At 36.3% G+C, this 15951-nt stretch overlaps 1 protein-coding gene across 6 annotated transcripts in view; it reads right to left on the minus strand.

Annotated features, from left to right (window-relative positions):
• pasilla (RNA-binding protein Nova-1-like protein passilla) overlaps nt 1–14824 on the minus strand; it is a 53739-nt gene extending 38915 nt beyond the window's left edge. For 3 of the 6 annotated variants that reach the window (XM_046622823.2, XM_046622820.2, XM_046622821.2), the window contains exons 1-3: nt 14460–14822; nt 9970–10116; nt 5774–5940 (exon numbers count right to left, since the gene is read on the minus strand). In XM_046622823.2, coding sequence (XP_046478779.1) covers nt 5774–5940; nt 9970–10116; nt 14460–14577 — 432 coding nt within the window. In that variant the 5' untranslated portion in view covers nt 14578–14822. Of the gene's footprint in view, nt 1–5773; nt 5941–9969; nt 10117–13729; nt 14072–14459 lie in introns of those variants that run through there. The other 3 variants (XM_046622817.2, XM_046622818.2, XM_046622819.2) reach the window with 3 other exon arrangements.
• Between the last annotated feature and the right edge of the window lie 1127 nt (nt 14825–15951).

Genomic DNA, 15951 nt, shown 5'->3' on the forward strand with positions numbered 1-15951 from the left:
TTTGACAAAAAGATCTCCTGGGCTTTTAATTAGGTTAGTGCAAATTTGCACCTGTGTATAATATTGGAGGGTTAAATATTTGTTTACTTTACTGCAAGCCTATTAGCGAAAGGGTCGAATGCTTTCGCAAACTAAGATGATTTCAAAAAAATGGCAAATTCGAAATCACTGGTTCATTTAAAGTTATAGCTACGAGAAAGAGGAAACTCAATGTGCAAAGTGTTTTATTGTAATCAATCCAGTCAAATATCTCGGAAATCAAAAGTGTGCGTGAAAAACATTTCAGACAAAAGTTGTGTGGTTCAAAGCGTAAAGGAAAATGTGTGTCAGATTTTCCAGAAATGGACCCTCCAAGGTTAGATAAAGGTCGACTATATTCAGTTTTCGAGATATTTGAATAGATTGATTAAAATGAGACACTCTGTAGAATAAGAAATAAAAGTAAGTGTGATTTGAAAATCAGAAAGAACGTCATCATTAACCATAAATCCTCTGTCACAGATTACTGATGAATACTATGGAAACGAAAAAGGACATCATGGTACCGCAAAAAATACACTCGCAATCAGATACGCACGTCAATTCGCACTGCAGCCATTCTATGCGCCACCTATCTTTTAAGATTGATTAAATATTTTTGCCAAACTTCGCTAGTTTTTCTAGATCTCGACAAATTCTCTGTGATTTCCCTTATTTTTATGATTCTGTCCACAAAGCTTATAAACGAGTAGATGTGCCGGCGATTTCCTTTAATCTTTCAGATCCCAGATTGCATTGCAGATTGCGATGAAAAGTCGAGATAAAACATATCGAGACGAAATAATGAAAGTTACCGGCCCAGTGACTGACTGAGCATGCACGAGGCTTTGCCATCGTCTCACGCAGGTTAGCCATCTCAAGCTTCAGCTGTCATATACGCCGTTATTGGAGATGGCGTGGGCAATGCGGATTTTTTCAGATTATGCAGATATCAAATAATTTATGTAGTGATTCGATAAGGTTTGCCAAACTAATCGATGACTGATATCGGTTACGAGTAATCATAAGGATATAACCTCAATGCGGTACTTGACGCGGGTATGTTTGACAGCTCTGCCCCGTTTTGAGCAAGTTGGTTCCCCTATTTGACAGACGAAAATATTACCGCAGTACGATATCACTGACCAATAGAGTTCAATTATCTTGAAGGTATAAATTTGATAAACTGGTAAATTCGAAAAATTAACGGCGGAGCCAGGAATCGAACCTGGTATCTAGAGATGCTTGACCGGAGCCTTACTCCACTAGACCACCTAGCCGCCCTGACTCTGATGTCGTTAATTCCTCTCATCACCAGTTAGTTCAAATTTGTTTTCTTTTACTTTTGTATATGTAAATAGAATGTGTTCTTCCTCTTAAGCAACAGATGTAAGAATGTATGTAAGGAGTGTTTACAATTTGGAATCTTACGCTTCTGATGGGAAGCCCGTAAGACAGTCAAAGACCGTCTAATAATTGAAATGCGGATATGCATTATCATTAATTACGAGGAAATTCATACACGAATTTCCTCGTAATTATTGATAATGCATATCCGCATTTCAATTATTAGACGGTCTTTGACTGCCTTACGGGCTTCCCATCAGAAGCGCAAGATTTCAAATTGTAAACACTCCTTACATACATTCTTACATCTGTTGCTTAAGAGGAAGAACACATTCTATTCAGAGTTCAATTATCTTGCGTATGCGCAGTCGGTCGGTCAGCTTGCTAATTTTTGCCACTTCCTCTTGGTGCGTAAGCTTTATAGTTTTGTCACCACCCTGAATTGACATATAGTTATTGACATTTACCCATAGGGGATATATATATACATACACACATATATATATATATACCTAATATATATATATAGCCACTAAAGGAGCAGACATGCAGTTGAACCTCAGACTGACGGAGCTTGGACCGAATTGTTTCACCTCACCGTGGTGTTAAGAATAATTGTTTATGTGGCAGGTGCGCCACTCTCACGAGTCAAGAAATCCCTATTCGTCCGCGTCTTTTATTTCATCTCAGTCTCTAAAACTAGCTAATAACTAAGGATTCGTTAATAACTATACTTTCAGACGGAAGTGGTGAAATAAATTACTTGACCTTCCTGACAGCCAATAAACGTCGAGTACCACGAACGTCTTGTTTTACCCAACACAATGTCGCATGCGAAAGAAATTCCAATTTTTTTCAGGTTAGGCGTAGAGGAACTTGCATAGAATTGAAGAGGTAGACTACGCGCACATAAGAGGCATTGAAGCCTTGGATTCTTGAAACTAGGACCCTAGATATAGCATGCGATATCTTCTGCACAAGCATAGGATATCGCAAGACTTTGGGATCCTTGTTTCAAGAATTGAGGCCCTAGGTAGAAAGACGAAGGCATTGTGACCATCTTTCTGTCTGCCTATCAAGGTACATGGGTGAGCAGGGGCAGGGGAAAAAGATCATTGAAGGAAGGGGCTGGAGGGATATGTTTGTTACAGACCGCCCCTCATTTGCGAAGCCCCCCCACTCATCACGCTGTGCGGGTACGAACGGCGGCCAGGCTAGTGCTGTCCTTCACGGAAAGCTTTAAATAGGCCGTAAAAGCACAATCTATCTCTATGAGTCTATAAGAGCTTGGGAAACCCTACCCTCGCGTTTGTCATATTCTTCATTGAGTAGCGCCCTCTAACACGAAATAGGTTTTTGGAACTAATTATCGAGGTGCTTGGAACGGTAAACGCATATCGATAATTGATCAATACTTTTCCGTATTTAGCGTGACGGAACCAATGAATGATACAACACTTTTGTGGATAAATGTTGGTTGGGTTGGAGATCAATGTTCGAAACCACGAAACCAAACAAATTACGAACATTTCTCGGTTACAGACATAAGTTTATCGACAACGTACTGCGAAAATTAATTCCAAAACCTATTTCATATCAGAGGGCGGTCCCAAATCAGGACGAAGGAAGCGACCGCAGGCTTTCTCAGGGCATCCCGTGTCAACGACGGATCGACAGATCACGAAACAGCGGATCGACGGAACAGAATCTAGTTACTTTATGAATTTCGTTGCGTAAGTTGTTTGACTTTATGTCACATGCAGCCTCCCGTTACTGCCTGTTCGGGTCATACGATAAAAGTGTCATGAGAGTGAGTGGCCGCCAGATAGCGCCAGCTATGCAGGGCCTGAAATTTTTGAAATGCATGATGAAAATATGGTAAAGATGCTGAATTTTTGTTTCTTACTATAATCTTCTCGCACTTCTGCGTACAGAACAAAAACTTCGAAATTTTTTGTATTGTTGAAAGCGATAGGTGCTGGTAAAAATGGTAAAATGGTACTGTCTTGAGATATAAGGTCGAATACATTCTTGAAAAATCTAAATGTTAATTATTAAAGTGATGTGAGACAGAAGTACAACAATAACGCTAAAAACATTAATCATTGCAATTTAATAAATAATATCAAAATTATATTATTCATTTGTAATAAATGTCAGCATATTGCTCTGTATATAATCGTTAATATTAAATAAGAAAAATAGTACTGAAACTGCAGGAGCTATACATTATGAAAATCTTTATTCAATATTAATGTTACTAATATCAAGTGTTATATTGAGAATGCCTTTAAAAAATGGGATCTGCGAAGTTGATAAAATAATACAAAAGTTGTGAAGTAACGTTTCGTTTTTAAAAAATGAGTGCATAGATGTTCGAAAGTATTTAAATTTTTAACTGTAATATATGTATGTAATATATTTTGGCTCCATATATTTAAATCAACAAAGTGCTAAAATATTTTCTTCTCAGGCAAACGAATTTTTAGTTTTGTCTTTTCACACAAAAATGATAAATATTTTGAACAGAAAAATAAATAAATAAATATTTCTCAATTGCCGAGTTTTAAGGTTTGACTAGATTCGCAGCTTTTTTCTTTTCTAAGTTTTCTCTCTTCAGCTTGGTCATATTAATTTTTGCAAACCAGTATTTTCGATTTTGCAAGTACCTTCATTAAATCGTAAAAAAGAAAACGCAAGCTGATTGTTTAATCACTAAAATTAATGAATATTTACGTTTTTGCCATGTGCTTCTGAGCAATGTGGACTCACTGCATAACTGGCGCTGTCTGGCAGCCACCGTCAACATATGGTACATTTTCAGAGAAACAGGGGGCTGGTCGCACATGGTAAATCTCGAATAGAATGACAGAATGAAATGAATGTAAATTTGCGCTGTTCTGCTTTTTTCATTAAACGATTCACGTATTTTCACACGGTAATGATCTATTTTATATTTAATTTATACACATACATACATAAATACATACATATTAGTGTATCAAAAAAAAAAAAAAAATTTGGATATTTCTTAGCGCTACGCGATAAAATGCCTGTTTGGGACCTAAAAAATAACCTTTTAACATTTGAGCCCCGTAGCTTATGCGTAAAAACTGGCGCAATTTATTTTTCTTTTTTTTTTCACATTTTCCTAAAAATCTCCCAAAATATAACATATATGACAAAAAGTCGAAGATCTTTTTCGTGAAACAAAGTCTCTTGTGATTTTTTCATATATTTCGTATTTATCAAGATATTTACAAAATGCAAAATTATAACTTCGAATACTGACTTTTCTTTTCCAAAACAATATATATTTTTTTTTTAATATTCTTTAGATTTCATATATTAATTGTCAATTCAACTGAAGATTTGAAAATAAATATATGTTATATATTGGGAGATTTTTAGGAAAGTGGAAAAAAAAAAAAAAAAAAAAACGAAAAATCAATTGAGTCAGTTCTTACGCATAAGCTACGTGGCTCAAATTCTAAGAGGTTATTTTTTAGGTTCCAAACAGGCATTTTATCAGGTAGCGTTAAGAAAAATCTAAAATTTTTTTTTGAAACACTTATACATATATACAGTAGTGGTCAAAATGATTTTGTCAATACTAAGTGTACTATTATTTTGATTCATCAATTTTCATATTTTTCTTCATTTTCCATCGAACCAGAGTTAATTCTCTACAATTATGTAAAATATCAAATTTCTTTCAATGAACAATATCATTGATTTTCGTCTTTTATATTTGTTTGTAATCAATCCAATTAGTAATTATATCAAAATACTTTTGAGCGCTACTGTATGTATAAATTAAATATAAAATATGGATTCGAAAGCCATGCATTTAGCAAAGCAAAATCACTCGTACGTGCTAGAAACCCCGCAATCCGGCATAAAACAAATCATATTCAATAGAGTCTTGACAAACTACGACGGAATGCTGGTTCCGTCAAAAATCTGACCGAATGCTATCAACGAAATTCGGAGTCTAGTAACTTTTATTCATCTCGTTCCATAGTTCTGTGATCTGTCGATCCGTCGTTGTCATGGGACAGCACCCTCAGGCTCCCCTCTGGGTTACGATTGTGTATCCAGCACTGTCTAGAAACTATTGAATTTTCAGTATCCAGAGCACAGCTGATGCTAGTGCCCAAGGTTCGACTGCATGTGTCCAAAATTATGGTTTGGCAGACAAAAAACATTTTGTTCAAGAGCAGATTGCTGAAAGATACAGAGGTGTCACTTCATTTTGTTGACACTTAATATTCTTAGTGATTTTGTAGGGGGTATACCTTTCAACAATATAAACGAGGTTGACTGCTTATCAATAACTTAGATAGATTTAAATTAAAATTAAAATTATAATTATGAATATGAAGATGCAAATGATGCTGATCATTACATTTAATACCTGCTTGTCTCTCTCTGCGGTCGTTTTACCAGAGTCAAAATCAACTGTGGTTTTTGATGTGAGGTCTGGTTTCTCACGAATTTTTTCCATTATAAAATCCATCACAGCCATTATAGCGTCAACGCTGCCTGTTATCAGGCAAACTCTTTCCGTTGTTCCTAGGAAATCAAATATTAATTATTAGAAGATGAAAAAGCATCATTATAGAGAACCGATATTTTTAAATCCAAATGACCTTAAAGCAGTACCCAGGTAGAACCACTTGAGATATATTTTTCTGAAACTTGAACAGAGTTTCATTCACAATAGAATTTACATTTTGCAAAATTTTAGAATGATCTACCACAATCCGGAAATAAGTGATGTTAAAACTCAGTTGTTTTACATGCATTCCATATGCCATGTCACTGTTAATGTTTCATTCGTACTAATTAACTTTTATCTCCGAAGAGATTTCTATGAAAAATGAATTTATTATAAACAAAAATATTATAAATTTTCTTCATCAGGTTTCAGAATGAGTCGTTCATAGGTTTCTAAGATATTAATGTTCAAAGTTCAAAATTCATAATAAATATCCACAAGTATGAGACACGGGGGGGATGGAACGGCAACGCTGTACACTCGGCACACAAGCAATTGACTCGATTTCCGTGACCGTATGGTCAAACTGGTGACACGTGCACTGAATATGTGTGTATATGTATGCGTGTAGCCGGGAAACATGACCAAAAATTTTCTTTTATAAATTATTTTTGTTAGATATTTCAGCGCAGTACTTTCAATCGCCTTGTATAAAATTATTCATAATTTTACGATTAATTCTACAGAATGTGTGGATCCATCGTTTCATTTTTGTTTTGATCATTTCTCATTTCGATGAATTTCAGTTGCTTCTAACAACAATTTTTTTCCATCTTAATTTTTCCTTTGTACGGCATTAAGCGTTCCATATTCATATTTGACGTAATAACTTGCTCACTGTTTACTTCCGCACTGTTTGTTATAGAATATTGTATTTACATAAATAGGCACACTCTCCTGTACGCTCACGGATTAGCTGATGCTGCAAACGTTGACATGATTACGTCTCAAACATCATAATGTACACCTATCTGTATATAGATGTCATTGGGTGCTCTGCCTGTATACATCCAAAAGTTTGTGCTTATCGTAAAAAAAAATTTAAAAATTTAAGCGATCAATTATTTCTGTACATTCCTAAAGTGATGTATATGTATACATATATGCCGTAATATATACTGCGATTTTAAAACGATTCATTTTACCGGATCTAAAATATAAGAAAGTGTTCTAACTTTTACTCACTCCAGAACTTGGGTACTACCTTAAGATTGGATTTTGATTCGTTAGTATCTCTTACATGCAATAACTTGAACAAGTAAGATTTGTTTTGGCTTAGAAATGCAATAAGTAAGTTACTTAAAAATACAGTTATCAAAGAATTTATGTTGTAATTTGCTTCTAGGAAAATTGAACAAAATTATTCATTAATTTGAATCTTCTCAGTTCTTGGATTTTCAATTTTTGCAAATAAGAGATATTCGAATCGATTGCGTATAAGTATACTCATTTCTAATTTATATGGATGAACTTTAGTTGTATGTACATATGGTGATTTTTTCAGAATTTTGTAAGCTTATAGTAATTCATTCGAATTCAACATGAAACACTCGACACTTGTAGTTTTCTGTCACCAGTTTCAAAATTCTGTAATAATTACAGTTTTCCATGGGCATATTTTACCCATTTTAAATTCAAAAGTTTCGTAGCATACAGTCATCAGACATGAAGAATGTTGAATATTTTAATACACAATTCTTTAGTATATGTTAAGTAAAAAATAAGAAGATTGGACAAGGCAGTTAATAACACCAACATAGCAAAACATTGACAGAGAAACGCATTATTTTGTGACTTTAGAACGACTATGAATAAGTCGAGTCTGTTAACATAAGTATATTTTACTTTATTATGGATTAACGAATTTTAGACAATCCTAATATAGCGAAATAGTTGATACTCGTAAAAAAAGCAATGCCACATTAACGTTATAAACCTTAACCTTATTAAATTGGGCTGTTATTTTTAAATTTCTTAATACCATAGGTAAATAAATACTGCTGAGACGTTTGGACGTTTGAAAAAAGTCTCTCAGAGTTTTCTGGATAAACTTGATTTGATGAATCTCTAGAAATTTACAGTTGTTCACCATTACTGTCGAAACGTGACTTTTACTAAAAAACACAATTTTTACAGCTTTTCAGATTCCAAGTTTTTTCTGAGCGATTCCCCGAATTTATAGGCTTGTATTCTATCAGAATTACATTGTTTACATCTTTTTACAGAATGATTGGGTCGAGGTTGACAAACAGAGGTTGTGCAAAAGATCAGGTTGATTTCAACAGAAAGTTTTTGATATAATCTTGGACTGAAACAGTAAGATCCATGTTTTCACTTTCCACTGAATGGGTATTCATTGGCAAGAAAAAGAATGTTGACTTATTCTTGATATCTGATTGATTAAGCATTAACAATAATTCAAGTTTTCATTTATTCTGAGTTCTGATAATAAACAAAAATACATGAGCATAATATTTAATGTTTAGTTTACCAGTTCGTGTTTCGTGATAGCTCACCACGTTTCATTTACTCTTTAAGTCCTTGTTACCAGCATTTTTAATCAAGCGTGATCGATCAAAATTTCAAACATATATATTTTTTTAGTATTTGAGATGCAATGTAAACTTGATATTCAAGGAAATACGACTTTAGAAGCCATAATACTTGACCCGCATGCCATAAGATTTTCGTGGTGACATTGCTTTGCATGGTGTCCAGTAAAAAATCCATAAAACATTCAAGGACATTTTCAGGTTATTTAATGAAATTAAAAATAGAATATTTCCAGGCCACAAGAAAAATTCAAGGATAGTTTCTGGGACTTTTCAAGTATAAGAAAAATTTAAAGACATTGCCAGGACCATTGGCCACTATGCTTAAAATGAACTTGCAAAATTACTTCTATATGGAGAACGCAATACGGTATAGAGGATTTGTGACCGCAATGATATGACAAGTAACAAAAAATCTGGTTTGACCTTTATACCGACGAAAACTTAATTCCCTAATACAGATAACCCTATCCAATTTAGACTTTTATATTTTTCACGCCCACCATCAGTCAACTGGCCGTACAGATATTTGGATATCATAAAGTGCAAAAATTTGTACATAACACAACAACAAAATGGCAGTTCCGTGATAATATTGAAACTTCTTTCAAGTAAAATAATGCAGTAGAGCCTCACATCTATGATTCAATGCAGGCATTAACTGTCCATGAAATTTGATAAACTTATATAAATGGTGTAATGAATGCTTATACACACACTTCGGTATTGAAATAGAATGAAATTAAATGTTCAATTAATATTTAATTTGACATTGATCAAAACAGGGACTGCGTCTTCAACATATTAAATGTATTACCATTGGCAAATTCTTTACGGATTGATACAAAAGATCGATTTCTAGATGTATAAACTATCCATACCGTCGTATCAACTGTACAATGCTTGCATCGATAAAAATGGGAGAAGAGCCATTCTTACTTCAATTTTGACGTGCAAGATAATTGACAGTTCATATAAGTATTTCTACGTTTATATCTGAGTTGTCACATGTTGACTGTAAAATATCCAATTACGCTTTATATTGGCCTAATTCATGGATCGGAGTAAGGCATTGTATAATGCCTGGAAGTTGGAAATCCAAGTGACGTGTATTACATTTCTCTTAAAGAGAAATAATTGCCAAAAACTTTTTCAGAAGAATTAAGTAAGAAATATACATTGCTGTTATTTATTCGTCAAGATATTAGTATAATACAATATTAAATAATTGTGGTCAAATACCCAATCACTTGATTTGTTCCATTGAGGGTAAATATAATCTATGCTCCTACGCAAATATCTAACTGCATCAAAGTTGGCTTATGAATACATATATTTGTGTCGAGTTGTGCTTAACATTGGATGGGCGTAAAAGTGAAAGTAATAGAGACAGCTGATGAGCAGAACAGAGATCCGTAGAAACTGGAAGGGACCTAAGCGAGTTATGTAATACGTCGAGAACTTTGAATCAATCATTGCGGTATATTATACCTGGGTAAAAGTCGTGGGACTTGGACATCTTCACCCGTGCTCCTGTGTCTTTCTGTAACTGGGCGATGGTTTCCCCCCCTTTGCCAATAATTGCTCCAGCTGCCACTCCGGGTACCAATACTTTGAGGTGATATGTGCCATCTCCACCTGAAAAATATTTCAAATCTATAAATATAATAATAAATATGTATATGTATGTAATATATATGACTTGACATCGAGTACATAAATTTCGTCAAGTAATATTTTCATTGTAAATTTTTTTGACAACACGAATTTCAGCTTAGCGGATTTTAATCTAGCCCACATATAGATTACACAAAAACACACACGCACGCACACAATGAGTTTACAATTGACACCTGGTTTCAAAGACATATAAACATTTACCCTATTGAAGTTAGTAACGTTATCATAACGATTCATGCTGAGGAAAATCCGTTATTTCGCCATTTTGGAATCGTTTGAAATTCAGTAAACCGTAATAAAACAAAACACACTCACATGTTTCAAAATCTAACTTTCTTAAAAATCATTGTAGTATTAAGAAAGTAGCAATTTTTTTCCCTAATGTTTCATTATGATAACGTTACTAACTTCAACCTCGTAAACATTCACACTAGGTTTTCTCAGATGATGACTTTTTCAATCTTATTATATGATTGCATGTAAGATAGGCCTAAAAGTCAATGTCCAACTCATATATATTGTAATTAAATAATTACACGAATACAGAATGTCAAAACCTAATTGTGATCCACAGATTGCTAAGGGTAATTTTAAGAAACTGAGATGTATCAAGATCTTAACGAAATGAGTTAAAATATATCTAAATTTTTTCTGACAATATAATGATTCAAGGTAATATCCGTGACATTTTTTTACAAGGCTAAAGTTGTTAACGTAAAAGAACATCAGCATGAAAAATCATCATTGTAAAATTTTAGAATAACTTTCGAGGAGTTGGTTTTTCAAAATGTGAGTATGTTTTGTTTTGTTTATCATGGCTGACCAACTTCAACCTTATATTTTTCTTTTACTGAATATTTCTAGTTCACAAGACATTAATTTGATATCCATACATAATTATATGAAGAATATACAGCTTGAAATAAATAACATTAATGCAACAAAGCATGGAAAAAAAAATAAAAATGTTTTAATACAAGTTGAGAATATTTTTGAAGGAGTCCGATTTTCAAAATATAAATACGTCATGTATATTATGGTCTACCGAATTTCAGATAATTCTGATGTCAGAAACTAACTAGTTTTGCTAAAAATACATATTTACGATAACTTTAAGAACCTAGACACTTGGATACATTCAGCGTGCACGCTTGTCGGGAAAACTGTTGGAACTAAAGCATAATGAAACAACAGTCTAGAGATACAGAAAAGCAATTGAATATAATTCAAATAATATTTCTTTGAAATCGTATGAGATATGGAATTTTTTTGATGAGTTTGTATTTCTTAATAAAGCATTTTCCTACTTGTTACCTACAATAATTTTATATCAAATATTTTGTCAGTAACCAGACAACGAAATGATACGTTTTCTCTGTTATTAAATTGATGACCTATTCTAAGATTTTACAGATATGTGAACTGTTCAACGTTAATATGCTAAAATACGAATTTTTCTGCATGATCTAGTTCGTAGGTGAGCTATGGTAAGCAAGTATTTTTTAATTCACTTCATTTTTTTGTTTCAACACTTCTTCGACTACAATGTAATATGATACACGGTTGTTCGAAATTTGACAATTGAAGTAAGATTCTTGTTTTTAAATAAAGGTTACCGTGTGCACCAATATATGCATAAATTTCACCTGAACCAAGCGCCGGATCGGATGAATAGTGTAAATTAAAAATTGTGCATGTATTGGCACAGGTGGTTACCACATGGTTCGGAAGGGGCTCTTTTGAGAGACAATTACAGTACATACAATATATATTTACAGCAAGGAATGTGAAATTAAATATTATTGCAATAACAGCTAATGCAATTATGTGTCAGGTATGGTGTTTAACGTATAGCAGTAGTAGGGGATGATGTAATCTTGATTTCTGTTAGTTTTTCAAGACTGATGGAATTGAAGACATAAGCCGAATTTAGTAACTGAATTAAGTGAAGTCCAATAATAAGTATTTTTTCAAATTTCATGGTAGGTTAGTACTTTTATAAAACCATAAGGGAAAACCTGTCTAGTATCCTATTATTATGTATGTCCAAAACATGATTGTATCGAAACTAACTTAACGTGCTGCACAGCTATCCACAAATAGTTAGTTTATTATTCTACATGATCGATACAAAATGCTGGCACCACTGATACAAATATATTAATAAATTTCGATAGGATTAGACTTGGCAATACTCTATTAGGAAAAGTAAACGAATATCATCTGTACATGAAGCCATCCCAAGTTCGGACAGAAATGGAAGGAAAAAAAATTACACTATTAAAATGAATGACTATTGAATACTGATAAGGATAAAGTTAGTAACGTTACTATAATCAAGTATTTTCAAGAAAAATCGGTACTTTGCACCTTGAGGGTGGTCTGAAATTTAATCAAGCATAATAAACAAAACGTACTCATACTTCAAAAAGCCAACTAGTTGAAAGTCATTTTCAATTTGCGCAATAATGATTTCTTTCCTGATGTTTCGTCACGTTAATATTACGAACTTCAGCATCGTAAATATCGACAGGCAATACGTGTGCAGTTTATCTGCAGACTTTTCATATATATTTGATACTTTCAAGAATTTGTATATCATGTACTGTTTCAAGGGTTTTAAGGGATTTCTTTAATTATTAGACGAGCTGGAGTCTACAGGCATGACCAGTCTTAAAAAAAGGAAGTGGGATTAAAGAATGTGCCTATCGCGTGAATACTTTCGTGTACCTACTGCATCACATATTGAGTAACAAGGAAGATTTCGATCATGATAAAGAACCTGGTTGAAACTGGTTTTATTATTATTGTTGTTATACAACACTCATTCAGCTTTGTATGGCCGGATAAATAGCAACACATGTGTAACATTGAAAAAATTTTGGTAATATTTGTTTGCTCAAACGATTTAAATGAGGGAAATGTTGTGTAATCAGGAAGAAACTGCAGAGAAGGTTGCTGGTTTATTAAATGAAACAAAACTTGCTGAACGATGGTTCGCAACAAAGTTCTCAGGCTACCAGTAGTTATAAATTACATATACACACGCAAGAATAATTAACGTTACATGATATTTTTCCGATTTGTAGTATATTATTACTTCCATAACGTCATACGTTAAAACGAACACTCTTATAGCTTCAACGAGACATTGATACACCTTATGCTAATGCGCGTGTGTGACTCAAAACACGTTAATGTCGATTACTATAGTGAAAAAGGTTTGGTTTTCCGCGGTCGCCTTCTTGCGTGCACGAAAAATAACCTTCAAAAACCGGTTGGCAGACGGATAAGACATTCGTTCGACGATGCCGTGGTGCAAATAATTGCGAAATGGTAAATAATTGGGGGGGGGGGGCGTTTCACATCAGCGAAAAGTCGGAAATACGTGCGGAAGAAAGGTGCGAATGTTACGTGACGAAAAATATTTGGAGAAAAGTTTAAAGGCCCTCGGTATGGCGGAGCCCGGTGAAAAATGCAAACAGCTGTTTGACAGATGGGAGGTTCGTATCGGCCGCCTGTACACTCTGACCTTGACCCATGACCTCGATGTGGCGACCTGAGAACTTACCAATATGCCACATCTTAAGTAGATTCAAACCGTGGCACGAGCAGAAGATATTCCAAGGGAAAAACTTGAGGGAAATAAGGAAGGATCAGGGGCGCGGAATTATCGCGGGCTGTCAAAATTTGCCAAGTCACCGAGTACGCACGTCACCCGCGACCGGACTACGATTCTCCATTAACGTCAAGAGTCGCCCACGCAAACGGACCGAACGTCAAATTCAAAATACGGATCCCCGACTAGCGTAAAACGTCGAACGTCGCCGCGTCGCACGGAATCGCGCGCGCTGCGACGAACACACGGCTGACCGACTGCCGGAGAACGACGACAGACGCGATGGGCAACGACGGACGTGGTAGTAGTGACACTGCCGAGAGAATGGTGCACTCTGGCGAATCTGGCCCCGTTTGCTCACTCGTTCGTTCTTCCGTTCGTCGCTCGACTCCCGACTCAAAGTTCCATTTGACATTTGTCCTTCTCAAGTATTACGAGGCCCGAGTAAAGGGAGTAAGGAACGAATTGCGAAAGGATGTACGCCATGCCGGACGACAGGTGGGAACGAGAGACAGGGCTACGCAAAATTTGGCTTGTCAAACATTCCGTGGCACTAGCCGCGTTAAACACAATCAGCTCAAATGATCCCTCGTCACGATACACATCCGACATCGTACAAGCGTAAATCGAATCGCTTCGTTTTCGACGGGGTCTGATTAATACTGCAAAATTATCAAAATACCTGAGCCGTAGTGGGATCTTTTTGTTGAGCCGTTTTCCACGTCGCAGTCTAGCGGTCGTTTTCTTGAATCCGCGATTTCTGGGGAGGGACACGTCTCCATACCCGAGTCAGCGGCCATCTTTACTTCGTTGTTTCGCGCACACGAACCAAACAGCGACGACGAGGACACGACGACGACAACGACGACCGACCGACCGACCGACCGACCGACGACGACCGACCGAACGACCGACGGACGGACAATCACAAACTCACTGAGAAACTCCACACTTGAACGCCGCCACAACCTGTACACGTCTCACTGGCAACTGATCCCAGCTCCCTCGGAACTCCCTCGCTAAACCAGCTGGTCGCCTCCACGACCGCGACTCCCTCCCTCTACCCCTCGCCTCGCCGCTTGTGTGCTTCTAGTTCGCTCCTACTATCTTTGACGGACGTCTCCTCCGGTACCTTCCCTCGCCCTCCGACGCAATTCTAACACAACTGCCTCTGTCCTGTTCCCTCGCTCTTTGTCGCATATAATATGCCGATGGATGATAGCCTTCATTGGCGCATCTGTGATGCTTGCCATCGTCCTCTCCGTCAAACGGTCAAAATCCGCTATTAATAGAAAGGCACCGAGTTGCCACAAAAATGTTCAGCAATTACCACCAATCGCTTGCCGCATTCTGGCATTAGCGCATAATGGCAGTCGGGCGGCGGAGGGGGGCATCCGGATTCTCGTATCGATACATTACCATGAACGAAACTAACAAGCAGGAGAAGCTACCTAGCCCGTAACGGGGGAAAGGGATTTATTTTTGGGCCGTTGCATTTCGCAACCCGTATCGCCGCGATGTCGCTTTTAACCGAATGGCGCCTCTCCTGCCGAACAAGCCGCTAAACTCGCGTTATCTAAACATTTCTTCCGCGGACTTGCGATAAGTGTCGCTTATCGCAGCGCACGTAGGCGAACGGTTCATACTGAAATTTGAGCTCACATTTACCCTGGGTTGCTTTGTACTGGCTGTTGCCTACGTGACATCGCCGGGTGCCGAGCTTTTGGCATAGTGTCGGAAGCACGGTAATGTACGGGAAGAAAGCTTTGGGTAACCAAACCGTATTTAGGTCAAGCAAAAATCCATATTTCGTTGAATTTTATCAACGCATGTATACGCTGTGTACATGCTACTTGTCAGCGATTATACGAGCGGGAAAGCTTGTATCCGCGAGCATGAGTCCTCTCTATGTGGCGGGTGGCCCGTCGTGTGTTCATCTCATCGCGACGAAAACAAAAATGTAGTAGGTGACGATATCATGTGCAATCATTCTTGAGTGCGAGACGTGTGCGTTTCACATAGAGCCGGCCTAAGTTCACGGGGTATACGCGCTTTGATTTTTCACGTCTTCATTTCGAAGCGCACTTGGATTTGATTAAATCCGTGAATTGGAAGAAGACAAGTCTCGTAAGATTCGTACGCCGAAAAACGGTTACTTTCACAGAATATTTCCT

The sequence above is a fragment of the Neodiprion pinetum genome, chromosome 4 (assembly GCF_021155775.2).
Source record: "Neodiprion pinetum isolate iyNeoPine1 chromosome 4, iyNeoPine1.2, whole genome shotgun sequence".
Classification (NCBI taxonomy): Eukaryota; Metazoa; Arthropoda; class Insecta; order Hymenoptera; family Diprionidae; genus Neodiprion; species Neodiprion pinetum.